Source organism: Drosophila suzukii, chromosome 3 (assembly GCF_043229965.1).
Source record: "Drosophila suzukii chromosome 3, CBGP_Dsuzu_IsoJpt1.0, whole genome shotgun sequence".
NCBI classification, from domain to species: Eukaryota; Metazoa; Arthropoda; class Insecta; order Diptera; family Drosophilidae; genus Drosophila; species Drosophila suzukii.
The window spans coordinates 12,030,886-12,054,383 of NC_092082.1; the positions used below are offsets into that span (position 1 = coordinate 12,030,886).

At 37.3% G+C, this 23,498-nt stretch overlaps 1 protein-coding gene across 19 annotated transcripts in view; it reads left to right on the forward strand.

Moving 5' to 3' along the window:
• shep (alan shepard) overlaps positions 1-23,498 on the forward strand; it is a 145,086-nt gene that overhangs the window by 80,288 nt on the left and 41,300 nt on the right. For 15 of the 19 annotated variants that reach the window (XR_005014220.3, XM_036815548.3, XM_036815551.3 and 12 more), the window contains one exon: positions 17,111-17,146. The exons of the other annotated variants lie outside the window; for them this stretch is intronic. Coding sequence is in view for 14 of the 15 variants with exons in the window: in XM_036815548.3 (XP_036671443.1) it covers positions 17,111-17,146 (36 nt within the window). In the remaining variant the exon portion in view is untranslated. The remainder of the gene's footprint in view (positions 1-17,110; positions 17,147-23,498) is intronic. 19 annotated transcript variants of the gene reach the window in all.

Here is a 23,498-nt window from a genome sequence, read left to right on the forward strand (position 1 = left end):
CACATAAATCAACAAACATGCTCAATCAAAATTCCAGTTGGCCAAAGGGAAAAATAACTTTATAGGGTGATACGCGTACGTATTTATATAATGACCACAGAAGGGAAAAGGAAGGGGCCAACACGCACTGATGTAATCAATAAAAACACATTAAACTTTATTTGCCAAAAAGATGGGGACAAACAGCCAGAAAGAGTAGCGATTAAAACCAGCTGGAAAAGCAATGCAGGTAGGGAAAAATCTGGAAAAGCAGGAAAAGCGGGTAGAAGCGAGGAGCAACTATCTCCGACTGCTGGATTAATTAAAAGTGCTGAGCTGGCAAAAGTGCAGAAAGGCAAACAGAGGAGGGAAAATGCCGGACATAAAGCGATTAACTCAATAAAGCGTAAGCGTTAAAACAAAAGTGACAAAGTGCACAAGTGCCACACGCCAACATGGCCATCTCACCATCCACACCAGTACAAGGACAACGGACGAACCAGCGAGCGAATGTCCTGCGAACAATGCAAATAAACAGGCAACGATGGCGAGAACAGGACAAAGGACAAAGGACCCCGCCCAGATCACGCATACGCCCCGCTGGCCGGGCGGAAAACCAGCGGAACGAAGGCCACAACAACTGTTCGTCTCCGCCTGGACAGGCCTTAACCAAGTGACCAAAAACATGTGGCTTTCGACCCCCTCAGCAAAGCAAACTAAAAGAAAGCGACGAAAAAGTAGGAAAAAGGCACATAAAAATGGGTTTTATTACTTTTTTCTTCTTTAAGATATCCGCTTCTTTCAGCTGAATAAATATACGTTTTACTCGCCATTTACGTAATTATTTTCGATTTTTTAAAAATTAACGAGACTATAAAGCCAAGTGAAATAACCCCATTTTATTTGTTGATCTTTTGATCACGTCATAGTTCATAAAAGCAATTAAATAGCTCATATTATTATTTGATGAACTTAAGGACTTGTTCAAATAAAAAAGAGAACATTTAAAAACTTTATATTTTGTGCATATTATAAATCTAAGCCACTAAGCGGGGGAAAAATATATAATTTATTATTTCTTCCATTTGTAATTTATAAAATTTTATTTCGTTTTTTCTCTTCCTAGCGGTACATATTATTTTGTAAGCTTGTCTCAACCTGTTTTTTATATAAATATTTAAAATTCTAAATTCTTTTACTCCATTTATAAAATTTTATTGCAAGATGATATGGGTTATTAATTTTTTATACACTCAATTTTTTTACTAATGGTTTTTAACTTCATGTGTCAGCTTTTAAATAATATTTATAATATAACAAATATAATTTTGTTTTTAATATATAAGAGAAACCTACTAAACTAAAAGTACTATAGAAAATTGTAAAAAGGTATTGGAAACTTTTAAATAATTTAACATTTTTTGTATCTTAATAATGAAATCCTAAGCCGCAATCCACAATATAAGGGCCTAAATTAAGTGAACTATTAAAATTAAATAATATCGAGCTCGTGGTCACACCTTAAGTAAAGTGTTCCCTGGATCCGAGTCCTTAAAGCTGCGGTCCTTTGGCATGGCAGCATCTGCCACAACAGCTGCCTGTGGCTAATGCAATGGGGCATTGGGCTCCAAATTGTTGGCTTGGTCTGGCAAATTATGGAACTTAACTGCAAGTGACAGGCCACTGCTGCTTTTTCAGATGCTGCTGCTGCTGCTGCTGCTGTTGGTGATGTTGCTGGTGTGGCAGCAACTTGCGATGTTGCTGCTGCAACTGCAGTAGCAGCCGCACGTGCCACGCATCCTGACATTTGGCGGCGGCCCACAAAAACTGGCCAGAGCTTCGCTGACACTTGACATTTTGCAGCATTCTTCGGCGTGGGTGGGAAGTTCAAAGTGCAGTCGACTCGGGGGTAATATTTCAATAAAAAAAAGAGAAGGCGAAAAAAACGGAAAAAGATTGAAATGGAAGCCACAGATGCGGATGCCGAGGGGGCGTTTTCATCCGGTGACCCCAAAAATGCTTAGCCTCTTTGCCAACTACCCCACTCTGAAACCCTTTTCATCCTCATCCAGTTTGGTGTGTAATATTATCCACTTTGCTCTTCCTGTTCCTGTTGCTGCACTGCATCCGCTGGAATCCCCCATCTTTTTTTTTTCCTCTTCAATTGTTCCCACTGAACTATTTTTTGTTTTTTTGCGTTTCTGTAGCAATAAATTTGATTGCAATGCATTCGAGTGGCGGGGCGATTCTTTTGCGGTTGCAAGGCGAACGGATCGATAGCTGTGCGTATTTATTTATCGAATTTAATTATTTAAATTTTAAATGGTATGGATATATCAATTAAGATGCAATTTAATTAATGACTGAGGTGCGTGCATTTAAATGTGTTTGCAATTAAGCGAGACAAGCACTTTCACACACATTTTACGGATTAATCAACGAATGTGATTGTTTATTCAATGAGTTTAGTTAAATTCGTGTTTATTTCTTTAAAAATCCTTAACAAAATATTTAAAATTTAATTTTTAGGCCAATCACTGTTAATTGAGTGCTTTTATTGCAAAGTTTTAAAAGGATTGGAAAATATGAATATATAATCCATATTTTCTTTAATAACCTTTGGATGTACTTAAAGTATTTGAAAAATACTGTGCCTTAACGTCCATTAAATAATTTTACATATAACTTAATCTGGAATAGGATTAAGTTTTAAGCCATTTTTAGTTAATCCTGAAAAGATTTCCTTGAGCAAAAATTCATTTGATTAAATTTTTCGTTTGGGTTTTCAACCTTCTGCGCATGTTATGCTATTGGCTTTGGCAAATCCAATATAAGACTATTATTTTGTGTTGGTTTTGCCCCCCTCTTTTTGGGGAAATCCCTCCTCTTTAATCGAAAAGCTAACAGAAGGGGGGTCCAAAATCCCTTCCTCGGACTGCAGCTGCCCCGTTATAAATTGTCTGAAAGTCGCTTTACAAGGTTTTCGTATCATATTTTATTATTACGCGGTTTTCACGCCCTCTCGTGCCCTTCCAACCCGTCGGACTTCCTCGGACATCGATGCATTGCGTTAATTTTGTTTTTATACCCAAGGATGAAAATGGTGGGAAAACCCGGGAGGGGGAAACACCCGTGTAACAACAATATTTTATGGTTGCTCGCAGATTTTCAGACCAACGAGCAACAATTTTTGCCCCGCACCAACACCCCTCACACACACATACAAAAGAGTTATTGCAAAAGTTTTCCCTCTTCGTTTTGCAGTTTTTAAGCTTTTCAGCAGGGGAATTTTTAAACTGCTGTGAAAACTTCTTTCTGGAGGGATGAGAGATGAAAAATCTCTGACCTTTTTAAATACTTGATGTGGTGCTTACGAAAATCCCTTCGGGGTGCGGGATAATCAAGGTCCTTCGGCCTTGACTATTTCATTTGAATTTCCCTTTATTTGCTAATTGCTTTTCCTATTCTGTTTTCTATAAGTGAGCGTGTGTTGGCCAATCTGTCAGACACGGGACTTAAAAACATGCCACAAAAGGAGATAGTACTCGTGCTACGAAAACCAAAGAAACCCCAGAGCTTGGCCAAGAAATCCGATTGCAAAGGGGGGAGGTATCTTGGTTTTGGTCTCCATTCCTGCCATTTGGTTGCTAATTAAGTTAGATGCATCTTTGTTGCATTACTCAAGCGAATCAAGTGCAACCGCAAAGTGCCAAGAGCGTGTCTAAGGCTTTCTCCTTTCTCCTTGCACCTTTCACCTACCACCTATATCACCATCGTCTTGCACAATGTGTGAGTAGCATTAATTATTTGCCAGTTTCTCTCTCTCTCTCTAGGAATTTCAGTTTCCACTCACTCACAAGGATCCCAAGGACTTTAATTTGCCAGACGGCCCCGATATGCCTGGATCCAACAAACAATTGAAGCAGACCGAGCATAAATTACACTAGCTCAACACCTGATTGGGTTGGGGTTTTTCGTTTATGGGGGAACGGGGCTTTAGGGTGTTAAGAGGGTGCCCCGTATAGTTGGTTGCCAGGACATTCAAGAGGGTCAACCCATACACCCACTCACGTGGCTAGCCCTTTGTTGCTGTGGTCATTGATTGTCTGCAATTTGCATTTTCAGACATGAACATTGCTCGATGTGAAATGCACGCGGGGGTCTGATTTTGGTGAAAATGGGGTGGAATTTAGCTTGAAAGGGGGGGGATACTCATAATGATTGAGTATTGTTTAGCCTTTGATAGGTTCTTAAAAATTCAACCTGCGGTTTTCTAGTTCACTTAAAAATTTTCTGAGAAACGAACATTTTTGAGAAATTTAAAAACTAACTTTTTGAAGTGAACTGAAAAATGTAAATTAAAAATATCTAATTAACATTTTCTTAAAATGTTATATGAACTTAAATCTTTATTAAACTAAAATTATATAAAATTATATTAGGGTTTCTTAAAAAATGATATGAAATCTGTAATATTTTTCTATTATTTTAAAGCTTTAACAACTAATTTTTTAATTTTTGGGGAAAATGTAGTCTTATATACTTTCACAAACGCGAAATCTCTATCAGATTTCCTTCAAAATTGTGAGTGTAATCATTTTCTTGATATTCCTTATAAAATTAGATAAATTTCAATCAAATAAACAAGGAAATTCCAAGTATTTTCCTAAGCGTAACCACAAATGTCTAATAAATAATAATATGAGAACCTCTTAACGTGCTCGGGCTTCGTTTGTTTTACCAGGATTGACGAACTGTCGCGGTCATTGCTTTGAAGTTGAAGTTTCCGCCTTTTGTAATAGCCGTTTCCGAAGAATGGTATGAATTATTAAGCGAGACTCGTTGAGAAATCAAAAACAAGAGGAGGCAATTGTGTACTTTATGGGCACGAAGCCAAAATAGCAATAAACTCGACAATTATAAGAATAAAATGGATTTTTCGTGGAAACAATTTCAAAGGAGGATCATGGTCTGGGGGGAAATTAAAAACAATTACGAAAAATTATCATATGCTGTTTTAAGCATTTATTTTCCCTTCAATCAGGACACTGTTACGCCCCCTCAATCATGCATTCATTCCCTCAGTCATTCATTCATTCACTCAGTCATTCAGGCATATGATGATGCATTGAATGCAGGAAAAGGAGCAAAAACTCATTGAATGCCCGATGTTCTGTTCTGTTCAGTTCCTCATCTCCTTTCACTTTGACTTTGGCCCAGAGTTTTCCATATTTTCCATTTCCACTACCGCTTTTCCTCTCCATTCCCATTTATCCGCACTCGGTGCATTCACAGGGAAATGAACATCAGCTGCAAACGGAGAGCGGGAATTATACAAAAACAAAGGGAAAAACTACGTTCGGCGAAGAGCATTGTTATAGAAACAAAAAGTAAAGAAAAACGCCAAAGGAAAACGAGCACATGAGTGAAAATGCAGAAAGAAAAAAAAAATGAGAAGGAAAATGGTGCAAGCGGATGAAACACTGAAATTAATTTCCGTTAATATGGCAGAGTGTTTGTGAGTGTCCTACAGTGCGTATGGGTATTTTTTCTGCGTGACTTTGAGTGCGTGTGTGAGTGTTTGCAGGAGTGGAAAGTTTCTGTTACGGAAGTAGAATTTTCTTAATTGCCATTTTAATTGAAGTCATCGAAATGAAGCACTGAGAGTGCTGAAATGCCAGCGAAATGGCCAGAAATTAATCCAAATGAAGTGGCGACCATTTGGCATTTTATTTTCTCTAGAGAAATATTTTGAAACATTTTCGAGGTTTTCTATGTGGTTTTGTTATTTTATTAAAGGTAATAAATATTTACCCTAAGATTTCTAACAAATATAAAAATTTGGTAAAAATAATCCATAAGATATCAGTGTAATACAAATTATAAAACTAATATTATAATCAGGTACTACAGCAATTTTACTGGGATAAATGCGATAAGCTGCGGGCTAAATGAACTGAAACCCAACCAAAATGTATCCTGACCAAAAGAACATTCCCACGTTTCCACTCGCCCCTCTGGGATACCAAAAATTTATATTTAATTTGCAATTGTTTGCAGCGCAGCAAACCAAACCAAAAATCGAAATAAAAAATCTCACATGTAAATTCAATTCGATTACCATCAGCATAGAGAACTGAAGAGCTTCATTCGAAGTTTTTTCCCCAGCGGCACGAGAGGGCAAATATGTATCAGACAATCCATTAGATGTGGCAGAACTTTATGCGTGGCTGATCAATGTTTCCCCATCCCAGCGCCGAACCACTTATATTCCATGGCAACGGACAACATGGAGGTACTCAATATTCGACATTCGCAATATTTCGCATGGCCGTCATACCAAAACAAAAAAAAGATGAGATGCGATGCGAACGAAACCAATTTGTGCTCATTGGGGAGCAAAATTCATGGCGCTTACCATTCGAATTAGGGCGGCAGTACGCCGCAAAGGGGGCGTGGCCTAGGGGACTACCGGATTTACGAAACACAAAAAGCAAAAAAAAAAGTAAAGCTAACAAACCAGAAAATCCGTGATTATTTATTAATTTGGCAAATTATTCATGCGACGCGCCATCACAAATCTGCTTAGTTGAGTGTTAGTTCGACGGATGGACTTGGGGGAGGGGGTGTTGGTGGGGCTGGTTTCTAAAAGGGGGTGGCGTGGGCGACAGGTGTGGAGAGGGGCAGTCAGTTTGCATTTTCCTACGTGCTCAGCCATTGTCTGTGCGGATCGCCCTTCTCCAAACTGTGGGTGTATATATGGGGGAGTCCCTAAAGTTGTTGCTAGTTTGTTGCATGCCAAATTTCAGTTTCGGTTACAGTGGGTTAAAATATTAAAAATTAAGATGACAAAAAAAAATCATATTTTAAAACATTAGGTCGTATGAAGAAGATTTAGTCAAAGAAAAGGTTAAAGGGTTTATAAAAGATTCAAAAATTCCATCAAATTTTTTTTTTAACCTTCCTTTATAAGTCTTACTTATGTTTTTAAAAAGTAAACCAAAAATCTGGGAAATCAATACAAATTCTTATTTTTAGAAATATTTAAATAGAAGATATCTTGGTTTTAAGACCAATATTTCGTTCGGAAACTCCCAAAAAATGTTTAAAAAAAGTTGTTTAGTCTTCTTATTCTTTTAATCCAATGAAACACAATAATGTTCTTAAATATTCTTGTATTATATTTATAATTCTCAACAATTTCCAACTACTGTGCAATTTAGCAGCTTTCAAACTTGCCACCAACGAATGCAGTTCGAAATAAACTTTTTTATTTTGGATTTTTAGGGTTGTGGGGGGGTTCCCCGGTGACCTCCCAAAGGGGGCGTGGCCCTCGAGGGCATTTTTTGCGCTGCACAATTTTGCCGTTGCAGTTTGGGCCAAACTTTCCGTTGCAGTGATTTATCATAAACTTTGCGGCCAAACAAAATTTATTTACAGCAAAAACCAAAAAGGGATAAGAAAAATGTTAAAAAATTGTTCAAATTAATTTCGTAATAAACCGGAATACAAGCGTGATGGAAATTGCAACTGAAATGATGAATACATTTCATTTGATTGAATTCCGTTTTTTAATTGCTCTTTGAGCGAACTGAAATTTAATTGCTAATTTGTTTTAATTGCCAAACTAATTAATCAAACCGTCGACTGCTTAAGTGGGTGGTTTTTATCCCCATCCCTAGCATATTTAAATACAAATACACACGTGCGTGCAGACAGGTGTAAATATTTATGTAAATGCTTGCCATAATTAAGCAGACATCGAGTCCCATTTTGCTGTTGCTCTTCATAAATTTATGTACATTTAGCAATCTGGCATAAATTCACATGCAAAATACAAATACAAAATATAGAATTTTACGAGTCAAATATCATAATTTTCATTCATTCAATTAAAAAGGGAAAAGGGGGGTATTTTTGCGGGGTGGCATACATAACTGCTACTAATGGCATTAATCTGCATTTTTCACATAAATCAATAAACAGTCATTTGGGCAATTAAAGTGTTGCATGGCAACCCTGCTCTTTAGCCCCCTTTTGCCTGCCACGCCCACTCATTGTTTTAGGCCCAGCAAAATGGCATAAATCAAACTTAACAGCTGCAAGCGATGGGTCCAAAAGGATGAAGGACATGGGTGGAGGAATTTTGTGTGTTGTGGATAAAGGGGGGCTAAGCAAATAGCCAAAACTAAAGTTTCAGTCGACCAAAATTCTGTGTATTCGTGTGTATGTGAATTTAAATTGTTTGTTTGTTCATGTGTATGGGTGTGGGGTGTATGTGTGTGTGTTTAGTTAGCATTTACATCAAATTATTTTGTTTGTCAGGCTGTGGTGGCAACGCCTCTTCTTTGTCCTGCCGCCCCTTTTGCTCCTATGCGAATTGTTTTGGCCGTAGGATGAGGATATTTGTGTGTGCATTCTGCTGCAGTTTCAGTGGGAATAATTGTTTCATTCCAGCTGTTTTTGTTTAATTTTCAATGGCCCAGCATTGTCTGTAGTCCTATACAAATTACAGACCCAATTTCGATTAAAGCGATTAAATGTGAGGGCTTGAAGTCTAATGGTGTTATACTTAAGGCATTACTTAAAATATTGTAGGGTTGCAATTTCACATGATTGGGATTGGATGATGGTCACACTGGTTTTTAAGGTACTTATCTAAACGTCGTTATATTCAGTTAACTTCTCAAAAGATTTCTCGAATTAGTATTATAGTTGCTTTTTGAATTTTATTTTTCCATTATTATAATAAAATACAAAGTAAAATGGTTTTAGGGCAATTTTTAAAATATTGTAGTGTTGCATTTTTACATGATTGAGATTGGGGGATGGTCACAGGGTTTTTTACAAAATTCACCTAAAAATCGTTAACTACTTAAATTCCCAAAAAGCTTTCTCGAATTAAAATTCCAATTGCTTCTTGAATTTTATTTTTCCATTTATGTATATATTAAACTACAAAAGAGAATGGTTTCCAATCCACTCAATTCCCACATCCCTGATCACTAGTTGTCATGCAAATTCATCTTGGACAAAACTTGAGAAACCATAAACTATAAATCCTCCTATCTATCATCAAAGAAACTTTAGTTTGCAAACCCATCACTAACCATATAGCCCCCGGCGACCACTTCCTGTTTTGTCAACTGCAAACTTTAACATTGCATTTAGACAATTGTTCTGCCAGCTATGTATGCTCAAATATAAAACTAAAACTATTTATGTATGTCCTGCCGTACATATATTGCCCATCTCAAATCCCCCATGTTGGCTGCCCATAAATATATGTAGCCGTCGAAGGGGCACTTCGACCCCAAAAACCCCCTCTACATATATTGCCAGCAAACTTTTCAATTACGTTGGGGTAATTCTAAACTTTGCTGCTGGATAAGAAAAAAAAAGAGTCCAATAAGGAATACAAATCCCTGCGGCGCTTAAATCTATTTATGTCGCTGGTTCTTGTATTTCCACAAATGCTGCTCCTGCTCCACTATTTCCGTTACTTGTTGGGGTCAACTCAAGCTGGGGTCAGTTTCGGTACAGTGAAAAGTTGTGGCGTTTCCCGTGAAAGGAGAGAAGTTTGTGGTTTGCACAAGTTTCTTTACACTGACCAAAATAGGGTAATCATTAAATATTACAACAAAAACTTTGTATTTTAATTTTTTTTTAATTCAACAAAATTTGTTTATAATTCTTAAGCAGTTCTTTAATAAAATTATTGTTATTTAATAGGGAAAATAGTAAAATGTACTAAAACTGTTGTAACATCTCAAGACGCTCAAAATTTTGTATGCTTATAATTCCCAAGCAGTTATTCAGTTAAATTAGTGATTAAAATTCCTCATTTCTGATGCTTTACTCCTATTTAATCATTTCTAATAATGACTGCTATGGTTTTTCTATTGATTTGCTTGCATTATTCCCAAATTTTTATAAGTAAATGATGTATTTTTATAATATAAACTTAAATTAAAAATAATTTTATAATGTCTCTCATGTAATTTATATTTACCAATAATTTATAACCTTATTTTTAGTGTAGTGCTGGGTTACCGTTACTCTCCTTTTAACCAGACCCTTGATAAATGTCCATGGGGCTCTTCCCCATTCCGCTTTTAATCTTGTTGGTGCGTTCATATTTTTTAATTGGCTGACCAACATTGAAGAATGCCTCCCGCACTTTTCATTTGGCTCTCTTCGCTTCCACTTCCACTTCCGTTTCCGCCTATTACTCCCAGGCAAAGTCCGTTAAGCGGATTTAAAATGCAATCTGCCAATCGCTGCCTATCCCCATCTCTTTCCCCTTCCCCTTTCTCTTCCCCTTTTCCCGCCAATCTCTTTGGGGTTTCTCTGTTTTTTATGGCTGCGTAAATTGAATTTCGACTGCAATGGATGCACAAATTAATTGCCGGCGTGTTAACCTCGAAATTTCTTGTACGCCCAGCTCCAAAAAACCCACCAGCAACAAATATCAGACTCAGACTCCCATGAGGAAGCGAGATAGTGCGATAGTGTGAGTGAGATAGACAACATGGCGCTGCTGCAGTCGACGTCGACTGCTCTGCCAGCGTCGTTGGGGCGGAATTTTTCGCCTGGGGCGCAGGCGTCATTTTTTACTTTTTACTTAAGAGATAACTGCTCGATAAACTCTCTTAGTTGGTCAGCAAAGAGAGGATTCTTATTAAACCGATATTTACTCGTAATTTAATTAGGATTTCTATTTTAATTTAATTAAAATCCACCACTTCCTTTGCTTTCATTTGAGTTGAAACATAACATTTGCTCGGATTGGCAAATTACTCAGTTTTAAAAAGCTGCAGAATTTTCGTGCTCGAGTAAGTTATTATTATAAAAGGGGTGGGATAGGTTTTTAAAAAAAAATTTCCAGTTAGGAAAAGAAATATTTCAATATAAAAAACATTTAAATAAAGGCAATAATATTATTATATTATTATTATTATTATAAAAGATGACTTTTAATATAGAAATAAATATATTTTTTGGCTTTTAAAACTAAAATATTTTTGCTAATAATTAAAAATATAAAATATTAAGGGTGTTGTGACTATAATATTTTTGCTAATAATTAAAAATAAAATATATCCAAAGTTTTGTGACAATGACTGGAAAGAATTTTACGATCTTACATTGTATTCAATAACATATAAACTTAAATTAGAATGGAACAACTGTTCTTGAATCTAAAAAATCGTTCTAGCTTCTTGAAAAGGTCTCTTAAAGGCAAAAAACTAATTATCGACCGACCGCTGTAGTTATTCCTCACTTATTCGCCTTTATTGGAGTGTCTTCGCTGCTGTTGTGGCTTTCTAGTGCGGCAACTTAATTAAGAATAAGCAAACGCCTAGGGTACAGAGAGGGGCGCACTTAAAAGGGGGTGAAAAGGGGGATGGGGGGCATCCCGACCTCCCAACCACCAGCCTCTTCAGCTGCCATAGTGACGCGCTTGGAATAACAAAAACGGAAATGAAAGTAATTTAAAGTGTTATTAAGTCGTGGGCTGTCCCTGTCAAAGTCGGTGGAAAAGCGCGGGAAAAGTGGGGAAAAGCGAGGAAGCTGACTAAGGGTAGCTTGTAACGGAAGTGCCTCGTACGGATGTGTCTGCCAGTGTATGTGTGTGTGTGTTTACTTGGTGTGTGTAAGTCATATGCAGTCATAACAAACTACAACAAGACAGGGAAAAATCCAAAGACGAACTTCACTTGCACAGCAAAATACATACACCCAAAGTTTGATATGGTATATAGGTATATTTAGTCCCTTTGAGTTCTTCTTTGTGCTGCTCATATAGAAAGATATACCTATAAAATCATCCTCATATATAAATAACTCAACAGAACTCTGAATTTGATGATAATAATGCCGGTATTTTTCGAAATATTAATGTATTTATTGAGATTATTCATTTAATTTAAACTACCATAAATATTTCTTTATCTTTATTCACGTGTGGCTGCTTTTATAATCTTCTCCACAATAATTTCATTTAAAACTTTACTTCATCCCAACTCTTTGCTCAATTTCCCCCATTCGTTCCAACTTTTTATACTTTATGTTTCTGCCTATATAATAAAGCACTTTAAGTGCCGCGGCACGAGCATTTTTGGTTCCATAGATGACACTAAAAGCTGTTCCCCTTCCCACCCAGACCTTAACCCCCAAAAAACTGAACTCTCATAAAGAGTGCGTGCACGCACCGCATAAATAACCGAGCAAAAACTTTGAGTTTTACGCATATGAGGCCAAGTTTATGACTGTGTCGTATAACTTAAACTACGCAGAATTCAATTAACTCGAAGCGCCAGCTTGGTCCTGATTGTGGTCCTGAACTTGGTGTTTTCTGGTTCTGGTTCTATATTTTTTTTCCCTTTTTTTCTGAGCCAGGACCAACTGTGTCTTGGCTGACATCTTAAGCTGCTTGTGTATAAGTGTGTCTGGCTTAATGAGAGACGCATTTGCCTGTCAGATTGTGATGCTCCTGCTGCTCCTCTTCTTCTTATATGTATTACATATACATATTTATATATATTTTATTTTCCTTGCTGCTTAAACAAAGGAGAAGACTAGCTTTGAGGGCCCGAAGTTTACTACCCACACATGTTGCAGAAAAGTTTTTTGTCCGTGGGAGCAACAAACTTCAGTGACATCCCTCGTCTCGCCAGACAGCCCCGAAAAGTATGCAGCACGCATTTTAAACGTTTTTAATTTACAGACTGCCAGTACATGTTATACCTCTAGAGGTCCTGGAATCCCTTAGCTTAGCGGACAAGTCCTGGTCTCAAACTCCTTGTCAGTCTTCAGTTGTCATGGAATTCGTTGCCCTCTGGGTTTATTTTTTGACTTCCCTGCCCTGCCTTTTTCTCATTTGTCGTCTGTTTTTGGGGGTATTTGCATTTTTGTTCCGTCTACCTTAGTCTTTTTTTGGGAATTTTTGTTTGTGTCGTAATGCCTTGTATTTTGTTTTTGGTTTGATTGATGGCATTTGGCGCCATGCAGGGAAAATTTCTGCGTTTGTCATTTATAAATAGAAAAACAACAATGACAGCGAAAGGAATATAACAAAACATTCCGCAATAGATTCCGTGAGGGTTGAGATATGTGACCCCCATGAACTGGAGTGATACGGAGAATTAATTGTGACTGGGTGTTTTTTTTAGGATATTGGGAAATGGAGCTCATGTTATTTGGAAAAATATTATTTGTGTTATGTTAATTTGATTTAATTTTATTCAAAAGCGAAATCTAAAGAGATTTAGAACCTCTTGAAAAAATGCCTAAAAGTGTGCCCTAAATTACCTTATACAAATGGTAAATCTCGTGAAAATTAAGGTTTGAAACCCAAATCCATAGCATACTTTCCAAAAAAAAAATTGATGGTAAATCTAATCCCTTGGAAAAGGACAACGAAAATGCCCTAAATGTATAAAAATGTTGAAACCCCTGAAAATCAAGGTTAAACCAAATTCCATAGCATACTTTCCAGCTAACCTTTGCTGTCAACCATAAACTTTATTGAGCATGTGGCAATCGATCTTTAGTTTTGTAGTAAACTAACTAAACTCAATGCCAATACACCTAAATCCCCTGCAGCTTCAGACCCTTCAACCTTAGATGTACCGCCCCCTTACACCCATTACAACACATCCCCTCAAGAAGTGTCCACAAAGTAGCCATTTTGTATGCTCGACCATGCCGCAATGTGTGCGCCACAATAATTAATTACAGCATTCTCTCGATGGCGGCGACAGCGTTTCCATTTTGTCCTTGCCACCGCTGCTGGATCCGCTCCTGCTTCTTCTTCCACTTCCTCTGAGCCTCCTTGATTGCTGGCCATGTTGTTGTTGCCACTGCTGCTGCTGCTGCCGTAATTGTTGTATCCTTGACATTTAGCAGAACAAACGCTCAGTGCAAAAATGTTCGCCACGCACCTCTGCCTTCAACCGGAAGTGAAAAATTCTTGAGCAGTTGAACGTGGCGAGTGGGTGGAGAAGGAGAAAGAAGATTGGTGAAACAAAATAGAAGCTGCACTGGAAAAAAAATTGAGTATATTAATGTAACAAGTAATATAAATAATATTAAAATATATTTCATATACATTCTGTTCTATATTAAGATTATTTTGTTCTTGAAAAAAAATTTTATTTAAAAAAAACCATAGAAATGGCAATTCCAAAGATGTATTTAAAGCAAAGCACACATAAATATTCCTTAGAAACTAAAAAAAAAAATTTACTGAAATATATTCAGATTTTGATAAATATCAAGAGTAAAAAGTTCTTGATTATTTCTCAGTGCAGTAAAAGTCTCACTATTCAACACCAAAAAAGAAAACTTTATGGAATGACTTTGGTGGCTTTGAGATTCATTTGTTGACTGTTCTAAACCACTGAATTTTCCCCCCTTTCCCCCCGCATTTTCTCTATTTTTCCCTAACCTAAACCCTCCAACCACACCCACTTTTATGTCCCTTTTATATCCTGCGGAACATTTCTTGTGGCTGGCAATGTGAATTTGATTTTGCTCATTTGGCCAAACTAATTTGTGCATTTGTCTCTGTTCCTTCCGATCCTCTGTCTCTTTCCTCTCGTAATCAGCCCGTCTCTTTCACACTTTGTTAATGCCCTGCAGCTGTTGCTGATTGGTTTTTATTTTATTATTTGACATATGTTTTGGGAATAGTTTTTTTCTCTCTCATTGTGCCTTTTGTCATGTTGTTAGCTAATGATAACGAGTGTTTAGGGAGTGAGTTTTGAGGGTGAGAGAAAAAGAGAGAAATTTGCCAACTTTTTCTGTTTGATTTGCATGTTTTTGGCAAGGAAATTGGAGTGGTGGTGGTGGTGGGGAGATCCAGGGGGAGCCTTAATTAGATTAAAATGTGTGACAAATGTGCGACTCGTTTATGAGGGCAGCTGTTGGTGACTAAGCCGGCTATGATGGATGCGTTTTAAATGGAAAATAGTACAGCTTAGGGACTGTAATGGATGCCATTAAAGAGCCCGAAAATTATCAATTAAAGAACCACAAATTAGGTGAACTTCTGTTAGCTTGAAAATATTTAAAAAGTAATTTATGAGTAAAAAAGGCAATTCACCTATTCACTTATAATATTTAAAATTCGTATCTTTGATTTTGTATACACAATACATCGATCAAGGCTTGTACCACTTAACCCTTTCTAAAGGTAAGAATTTCCAATTTATCATTTTTCCAGTAATACTAAGAATTTTCAATCCATCAAACTTATGGCCTAGAAAAAAAGGTTCAACCTTTAAAAGCAATTCAGTGTTATTTAAAACAATGATTTCGAAAACAATTTAAATTAACCCAGGTACCTGTTAACCGCAAAGCAGCTGCTTGCCAAAGGCATTTCTAGCAATTTCCCTCACAAAAAATGCGGGGAAAAGCGAAAACTTTTTACAGAATGTTAATTACGAGGAAGCTCTGACGCAAATGCCGCCCACGCAGAATGAAAGAAAGCCACACAAAGAACGTGGAGAAAGCAGAAGAAAGTGAAAGGCAGCGCAGACTATGGCTAACGCCCCCTGGCGGCCAAGTGTCGAAGGTTTATTAATTGACTGTCAGCTTCATATCCGTTCAAAAACAGGGAAAACGACCAAAAAAAAACGCAAAAAATTGATATCCCGATGACAGTTGGCATTGTCTGTGTGCCACTCATTTCGTTGCTTAACCAAGTTCTCTGGGTCTTTTCTTTTGGATGGTTGGGGCCTTTTCCCCCTCTGAAGCTCCCTCTTTTTTCCGGGAGATATGCCCCAAAAAACCACCCCTTCTTTCATGGTCGAATGCAGAGGCAAAGTCCTTTTCAATGACATTGTCATTGCCATCCATTCGATTTCGTCTCGTTTCTCGTCCTTGTTGCTCAACAGGTTGTGTCCAGTTCAGTTTCCTACCCTATATAGTATATATATACCCACCCTATGTCATCATTCCCTATACCACCCACTCCCCAGAGAACTTTTTGCTGCCACACAGCCGGCTTTCAATCATGGCGGTCGGTTGGTTGGTTGGTTGTTTGGTCGGTCGGTCTTGGACACTTTTTGCTAACTTGGCTCTCAGTCAGCATCCGACATCGTTTCGAGCTGAATGTGCGTGCGCTAAAAACCAGGCAACAAAAACCATATTCACCACGGTCCCACTATCGTTGTGTGTGTGTGTGTGTTTGTGTGTGTTTAGAGCAGTAGTATCTGTGTGAAGGGTGTGCAACAGCTGTTTGTGGAAATCGGCCAAATAACAAATAAACTTGTCATTAGGCTGCCTGTAAAAATAGAAACAAAACGAAGTGCAAAGTGAAAATTTTTCCATTTCATTTGACACTTGATTAAAAAAGTTGTGTAGTGTTTTTCGCCGATTTTTTTCTGGATTTTTGTAATATATTTTCCGGGTAAGTTTTGCCAACGGAGGGCAACATATGGCCCAAATGCCACGCCTACTTGTTTGGTTTTTATTATATTCTTTTTGAAGCTGCCAGACGACGACGGCCTTTGAATAGCCAACTCTCGCCCACCCTTCCATTATTGTCAATATTGATTTTTGTGTGATTGTTATTTATTTTTCATCTTGCTCACAGACACACTCCCTCGAAGGACTTTTCCTTGGCTTGTCTCCTGCCCAGCTTTTTTCCCCCCTCATACTTTCTTTCTTTCTTCTCCGAGTAAATCTTTGATGTAATTTAAAGCTTCTCGGGCTGCTTTCTTCTGCCATATGTTGGCCAAATGTGTGTGGGATGTGAAAAAGTGAGCTCGAGTCCTGCGATTCACAGGAATACTTGTACCAGCTGTTTTCACACAGGTGAAGGGTACAGATTGTTTGCACACCCCCCCCACCCCAGACAGGTAAGAATGGGTTAAGAGAGAGGGAGAGAGAGTATGGGGGTTAAGGGGGCGCAAGCCGGTCAAACTCAATTGAGAGATTAAATTGATTTACCTTGTTTGGATAATATTTATTTTCACTATGGTGATTGAAAGTGATTTATATTTATTCTATTTACATTCACAGCAAGTGCTTGCTGACTTTCAGAATTATCGGAAAAGTCAAGTCGAGCTTAAGTTTATTTTTAGCAGTTTTAATAATATTTTTCTTTCTCTTCTCGTTTTAGGTAAGTTTTCTAAACCAACCTGTGGACTATTATTGGGTAAGATTTTATAGGAAATAAGAAAAATATAGAATTAAATAAAGAGTTGGCAAATTAAGGTTAACAAAAATATCGAAATGATCGATAATATTATCGTTTGATTTAATTTTGAAGTTCAAATCAACGGCAATACATAATTATAAAATATTATATTATACTTAAAATGCTAAATATATTTTTAAACAATCGATTTCTAACTAAAAAATCATAATATGCTATTCAACACATTCGATAATACTATCGATGATTTGCCAGCTCTTATAGAGTCCTTATTTTACCAACTTTCCCAACTCAATATACGTTGCTAAGGGTTATAGACTTCTTATTTACCTTCCTTTCGTTATATTTGTTCATGCTTTTTTTTATACAACCCTTAACTTTCAACCGTAAAAGTTAAAGGTCATGAAAAACTCACAAAAATCATTAAAAATTATAGAAAAAAAGTCAAATACTACTCGCAATCCCTTTTCGTTGAATCCTTCTTGCCCTGAAAAATGCAAATAAGCGAAAAATATTTCCAATCAAGAAAAAGGGAATCAAAAATGAAAGCCGCAGCAAACAAAGTTCAAATTGTGGCAACACTTGTGGCCAATACAATAGCAATAAAAATAAAAAAAATTCGACAAAAATAAGAAAATCAAGAGCTAACCCTAGTCAGCGAAAAACCAACGCCCAAGGGGTAGGAAAATTCACCCACCTCTAAGATTGCCTGGAGAAACTTTGTGTTGTGAAGGCAAGAAAAATCGAACAACAAAACTCAGGGAATTACTTTGAAAATAGTTGGCAAAAACAACAAAAGCAAATAATGAGCATTGAGCGATAAAACTCGATGCATGGGGGCAAAGTGGGCGTGGCTGGGAAATGCAAAAATGGCGAAAGGCAAACCCGACTTCGTGGATAAATCGGAGATTGAAGTGGTTAAAGTACCAAGGGCTATTAAATAGAAGAAAGAGGGGGGAAAGCCAAAGAACTAAGGATGATCTTGAAGAAAGTTTTGGGGGTTAAATTGGCTAACAAAAAAAGGGTTGGAGGCTACGGAAATTTGGAGGCGATGGCGACAGCTGAAATCAAAAGACAAAAACCCGACAAGTTGTAACCGCAAAATGGCCCTTAAGCTTCTTTTATTCTTATAACTGGTATGCTAATAAAACAAGGAAAATACTTTTGGAAAAGCTGCACGACAAGATGAAGTGGTTAGAAATAAATGGGCAATATAAAAGTATACAAAAAATATTCATACATTTAGAAGAACAAAACTTGGGAGAACAAAATATAAATCGTAAGTCCTTAAAATTATAAATATATTTTGATAAGACATAAAAAAAACATTTAAAAAAGATAAATTGATTTAAAATGGTCTATATGGTGTTTTTATGATAAACTAAAAGCCAAACCAAAAACTAAATAGTGCTAATTTTCTAAACATGGAACCTTTGCTCTTCTCTCTACCATCCAAACTTATTTACTCCACTCTCAAAAACAAATAAATAAATAACCGCTATGCATATTGTCAGATCAAAATCTTATTTATCCTATTAGAGCAAATCTAATTACTCTAAGAGAAACCCACTAAATAGTTTCAAAGCCATTTTCATTGCCATTGTACAATTTGCAGACCGATTAGCCGCAGGACTCATTTTGCAGTAGTGGCAAACATGAAATTAATTATCATCATAAAATTATGCACAGCATTATGGCCACGCCCACCGGTAGTTAATCCCGTCCCCTCTTAACCCACACCCCTGCTTGTCATAACACCACCCCCCAAATGTGCACCAGAATAGTTGAGGGAAAATAATTCGAGAAAAGTTTCCCTTGGAGTGCGTAATAAATGTTTACGCAAATTGGGCAACAGGCGTCGAGTTGGAAGGGGGGTTTTCGCCAAGTGTGTGTTTGTGGGGGGAGCGGTGGTGAAGAAGGGCAGGTTCCTGCCCCAAAGTGTGGCAACATCACTTAAGCTCCTCTTTTTCGAACAGTTAACTAGACAAAATAATAGTTGATAATAATAGTTGCAAGGAGTTTGCTGCCAGCAAAAGTGCAATGGTGAGAAAAACAGAAAAGTAAAAACTTTTTCCAAATGCACCAGGAGCACCCTTGAAATGTCAGGGGAAAACTGCGATGGAAACACTTCAACTTCAACTTCAACAGGGGATGGCAAAGTGCGAATGGGGACTGTGCGTATTCACTGGGAAAATGATAATAATTTATTTCGAAGTGAGAAAAAATGAACGGAAAAGTTAAGGAAGCTCAGAAGCTCTCTATTCTTGACTAATTTGAGAAATTACACCATTCATTTAAGCAATTTGTGAAAATTGCAAGTGCTTTTTTTGGGGAAGTACTTTGTTCTTGGCTAAATTTGATAAATACGAATATAAAACTATTATTTTGAAAGCTCTGGAGTGCCACATTTCTCGGGGGTTTTTCATTGAAATAAGGAACAGTAGTTCCTTAGGGAACTTAAAAAAATTGTGGATTTTTTTATTCTTGTTCTGTATAGCCAAGAACAATTTTATAAGTGCTTTTATAGAATGTTACGAGCTTCAACTAAAACTTTAAAGTTTCAAATCCTTTTCCCAACTCTAATGAAGTAATCCTCCTAATTTCTTCAACCCCTACTTCTGGCTTTTTCCATGATTTTTTGACATCTAATCAACTTGTCAAACAGGAGTTTTTCTTTCAAAATGTTCTGCCATCTGCCTGCTTTTATCTCCTCTTTTTTCCCCATCTATCGCTTCACTTCACGGCTTCATTAACTTTGGTTCTAATAATTCACACGTATGCCTCGTAGCATCGTGCCTCCCTGGAAAAAATCCCCTTCCCCATTAGCTACTCATTATAAAAGCAGCCAAATAAAAATTTTAATTTTTTTCGTTGTTCTTTTTATTAGTTTTTTGGTAAAGCAAAAAAAAACATGTTGCCCGTTTTAATGTTATATATATTTTAATTGCAAATTGCTGCCCAAACTTCACGGTAATGGAGTCTTTCCTCACTAACTTGGTGCCTCCTCGATCCTACGGAGTTTGCTTGAGTTTTGTGGAATGGTTTCAGTTCCGACTCCTTGCCATAATTAAACTGCCATTTGGCACGTACACGGACTTAATGATATTTACAGCAAAAACTCTGGAACACCCAGCTACAGGCAGGAAGAAAAAAGATGGTAGCTAGGAGTAAGGACATGGCAAAAAAGCTGCTGACACGTCGCGAAGTCCTGTCCCTCCAGTCTGTCATTCCTGGACTCCTGGGCAGCTCCTCTTCCCTCTGGGCTCCATGTCCTTTTACCGACCTCCCTTGGGTTATTCTTCGTTTTCTGTCCGACATTGGCTTTGTTGCCAAAACATTTTTTGGTACCCTCTATGTCGACTGTTAAGCTTTAGTAAGCCATTTCCATAAAGCCAAAAAAAATATATTGAAAATAATTCCTCCTATATATTTTATGAGAAATCCTATCGTAAAAACCCGGAGTAATAAACAAAATATGATTTTAAAACACAAAGTTCCTCAATCAAAATCGTTAATGCAAACCGCAAGTTTTAATAATAGTTCAATTATGGTATTGTATAGGAAAGTGCTTAAAATGTGTAGTTTATAGGATATGTAATATTTTAAAACCATTTTCATTATGTTATTTCCGAGGTAGTTATAAAAGGCGGGGTCAAAAGTCTTGTCACCTAACCTTCTTTTCCTTAACTTTTTACCATCCTTTTTCTATCCATGTTGCTCCTAATAATTTTTGCCACGCTATGTTAGTTTTTCTTTTTTTAGGAGTTTAAGTTTTTCTAAGAATATAATTTGCCTAGTCTGCGGAGTTTCCTCTTATTTCCGCTGCTGCTTGTTCGTCTTCAACTTCTAGTTTTTTTTTTTCATTTCCTTCCTGGTATGAAAACCTAACGGAAAAATTAAGAAATTCCTGTAGGATAATTGCTTGGCATACGTGCTGGAATGTGCGCTCTTCTTCTATCTCACTCTTTTCTCATAGTCCTCAAAGTTTCGACTTCTACTCCTCTATATCCTGTGTTCTTTTTTTTTTGGGTTCTCTCTCTTACTTTTTAATTCGTCGCAAATATTTTTGCACATAATATTCAAGTTGCGTGCTTTGGATAAACTTTTTTCATGTTTTTTATTCTTATTCTGTTCTCCATACAAACTTGCCCCTACGTACTCATTCTTCATACTTTGCCCTCTTCTTCTATTAATTTTTGAGAATTCTTTTTTTCCGGAAAACTCCTCAACTTAAAGTTCAAGTTGAAGTTTTTGGAAGTTCTTCAAGTTTTGCGCCAGGTGTAAAAACAGCCTAGAGGCAAGGGAGCAAAAAGGGGGGACTATAAGAAGAAAATTTGGTGAGAAGAGAGGTGGTCTAAGGAACTTTAGAACCCGCTTGGCTGCATTTTCACTCACAAAAACACACACACACGTGTAGGGCAACCCCAGACAGAGTTGCCAACTTTTTCGGTGGTTCCAGCATGTGTCCTGCGGGTTTTTGGGGAGGGGGAGAAGAATTGGGTGGGTTTTTTGGACGAAAACGAGGTAAATGGAGAAAACGGGAGTGCCGTGAAAGAGCTTACTGCGGTTTGCTCTCTCAACTGAACACGATTTTTGAATTAATGCATAAAATGCAAGTTCTTCCTGCGCTGCTGCTTCCTCTTCAATTTCTACCATTTCTTCCGCTTTCTTCTTCCTCCTGCCCGCAGGACATCCTTTTTGTTGTGCTTGTAACATTTTCAGTGTTTCAGACCAAATTGAAGTTGAATGTCTGGGCTTTTATTGTGGTAAGTGGTTGAGGATGTGTAAAAGAACAAGGCTCATAAATTGTAAAGTTTGGCGGGTAATTCTTTGAATTGAATTGAAAATATTTTAATAGCCTTATCTATAAAACTTTAAAAACCTTTTGTCTTCGGTGTTCTAACTAAATGGGTATGGTTTTCATAAGAATACCCCACCCATATCAGTTATGATCAACTTCAGTTGCAATTTCTGCAGTCTTTCCACCGACGACATCTTTTCATTGGGGTGTGAAAATTTTCATATTTCTCAAGATGTTATGTCTGCTCTTGATGCACTTTAACCCCCTCAGAGTTTCTGCCATATTTTTCATTCCACTTCAATTATCATTATAGTTCACAATCAGCTGCCAAACGCGTTTATACTTGAGCCACGCCCCCCTCTGAACCCCGTACTTCCGCCCCCGGGTACTTCCTCAATCATGCGTCTCGTTTTCAATTTTCTCAATTCCCCAATCAATGGCAGCTTTTCTCTCTTCGCAGCTCGGGAAATTCAAAACAAGCTCTGAACGCAGATGGAAAATAGTCGAGGAAAACTCAAGAAACGTGAAATGAAGACATATTCAATTATGCCAGTTCCGGAGGCCAAAGGGGGCAGGGGCAGGAGGAGGGAGAAAGTAGGAAAAGCTTGGAAAAGCAGAGGGAAAGCATTGGGTGGTTGGGGGCGATTTGGATGCCGGGAGAATTGGCAGCGGAGCACAGAGCGCACTTCATCAAACGAAGTGTCAACAAAGTTAAACGAGAAACTGCAGCGACAACAGCAGCAACAATGGTAATACCCATGGCACACGCAATCCTTCCCGGAATTCCAAACCCCCCACCCCCCTCTTTTCGCCCCCCAAAAATCATCTCCCTCCTGGTTTTCTGCTCTGGGTGTGCAACAAAACATAATTCCCAAACAAATATGAATGTCAAACGTGACTGAAATGCAAATGAAAAAGAAACAGAAAATAATCCCCAAAAAAGGTGAAAAAGAAGAAGAACGTAGAGTTTTGTCAAGAACATTGAAGATTCTATGCTCTCTACGTCAATTATTTTGAAATGTCGGAAGAAATTTTCTTTAAAATGCTAAAGAAATTATGTTGGTTGGTTCTTAAAATAAAACATATCATAGTTTATAATCTTCAAAACCAAACCCTTAAAGTACCAAAAAAAATCCTTGTAAAGGGATTATTTAAAAACCATTGTAAAAACCTTTATTATTATAGTTATTAGCCATAACATTTCAATAAGTTTAAAAAAAAGCTTGTTTTACATCAAAAAAAATAATAGAGAAATATAAGAAATGGAATGGAATTTAATAACCTATATAGCCTTTAATTTTTAAGGTGTTAAATTCCATTGTAACTTTATTTCTGGGATTTTTCTTTCAAATTTAAGTCCCCGTATTGCATGCAACGATGCGTTTTTTTTTGTTCACCTGAAGAGTGTCCAGTACCTCCCACCTTTTCGAGTATCTATTGTCGCAGTGATTTCATTTATGCAACCGCACAGAATTTCGGAATGGAATCTCTGCTGGGTTGCATCTTTCAAGGGGTCTCAACGCGTTGACCGTAAAAGTTTCCGAGTTGTTG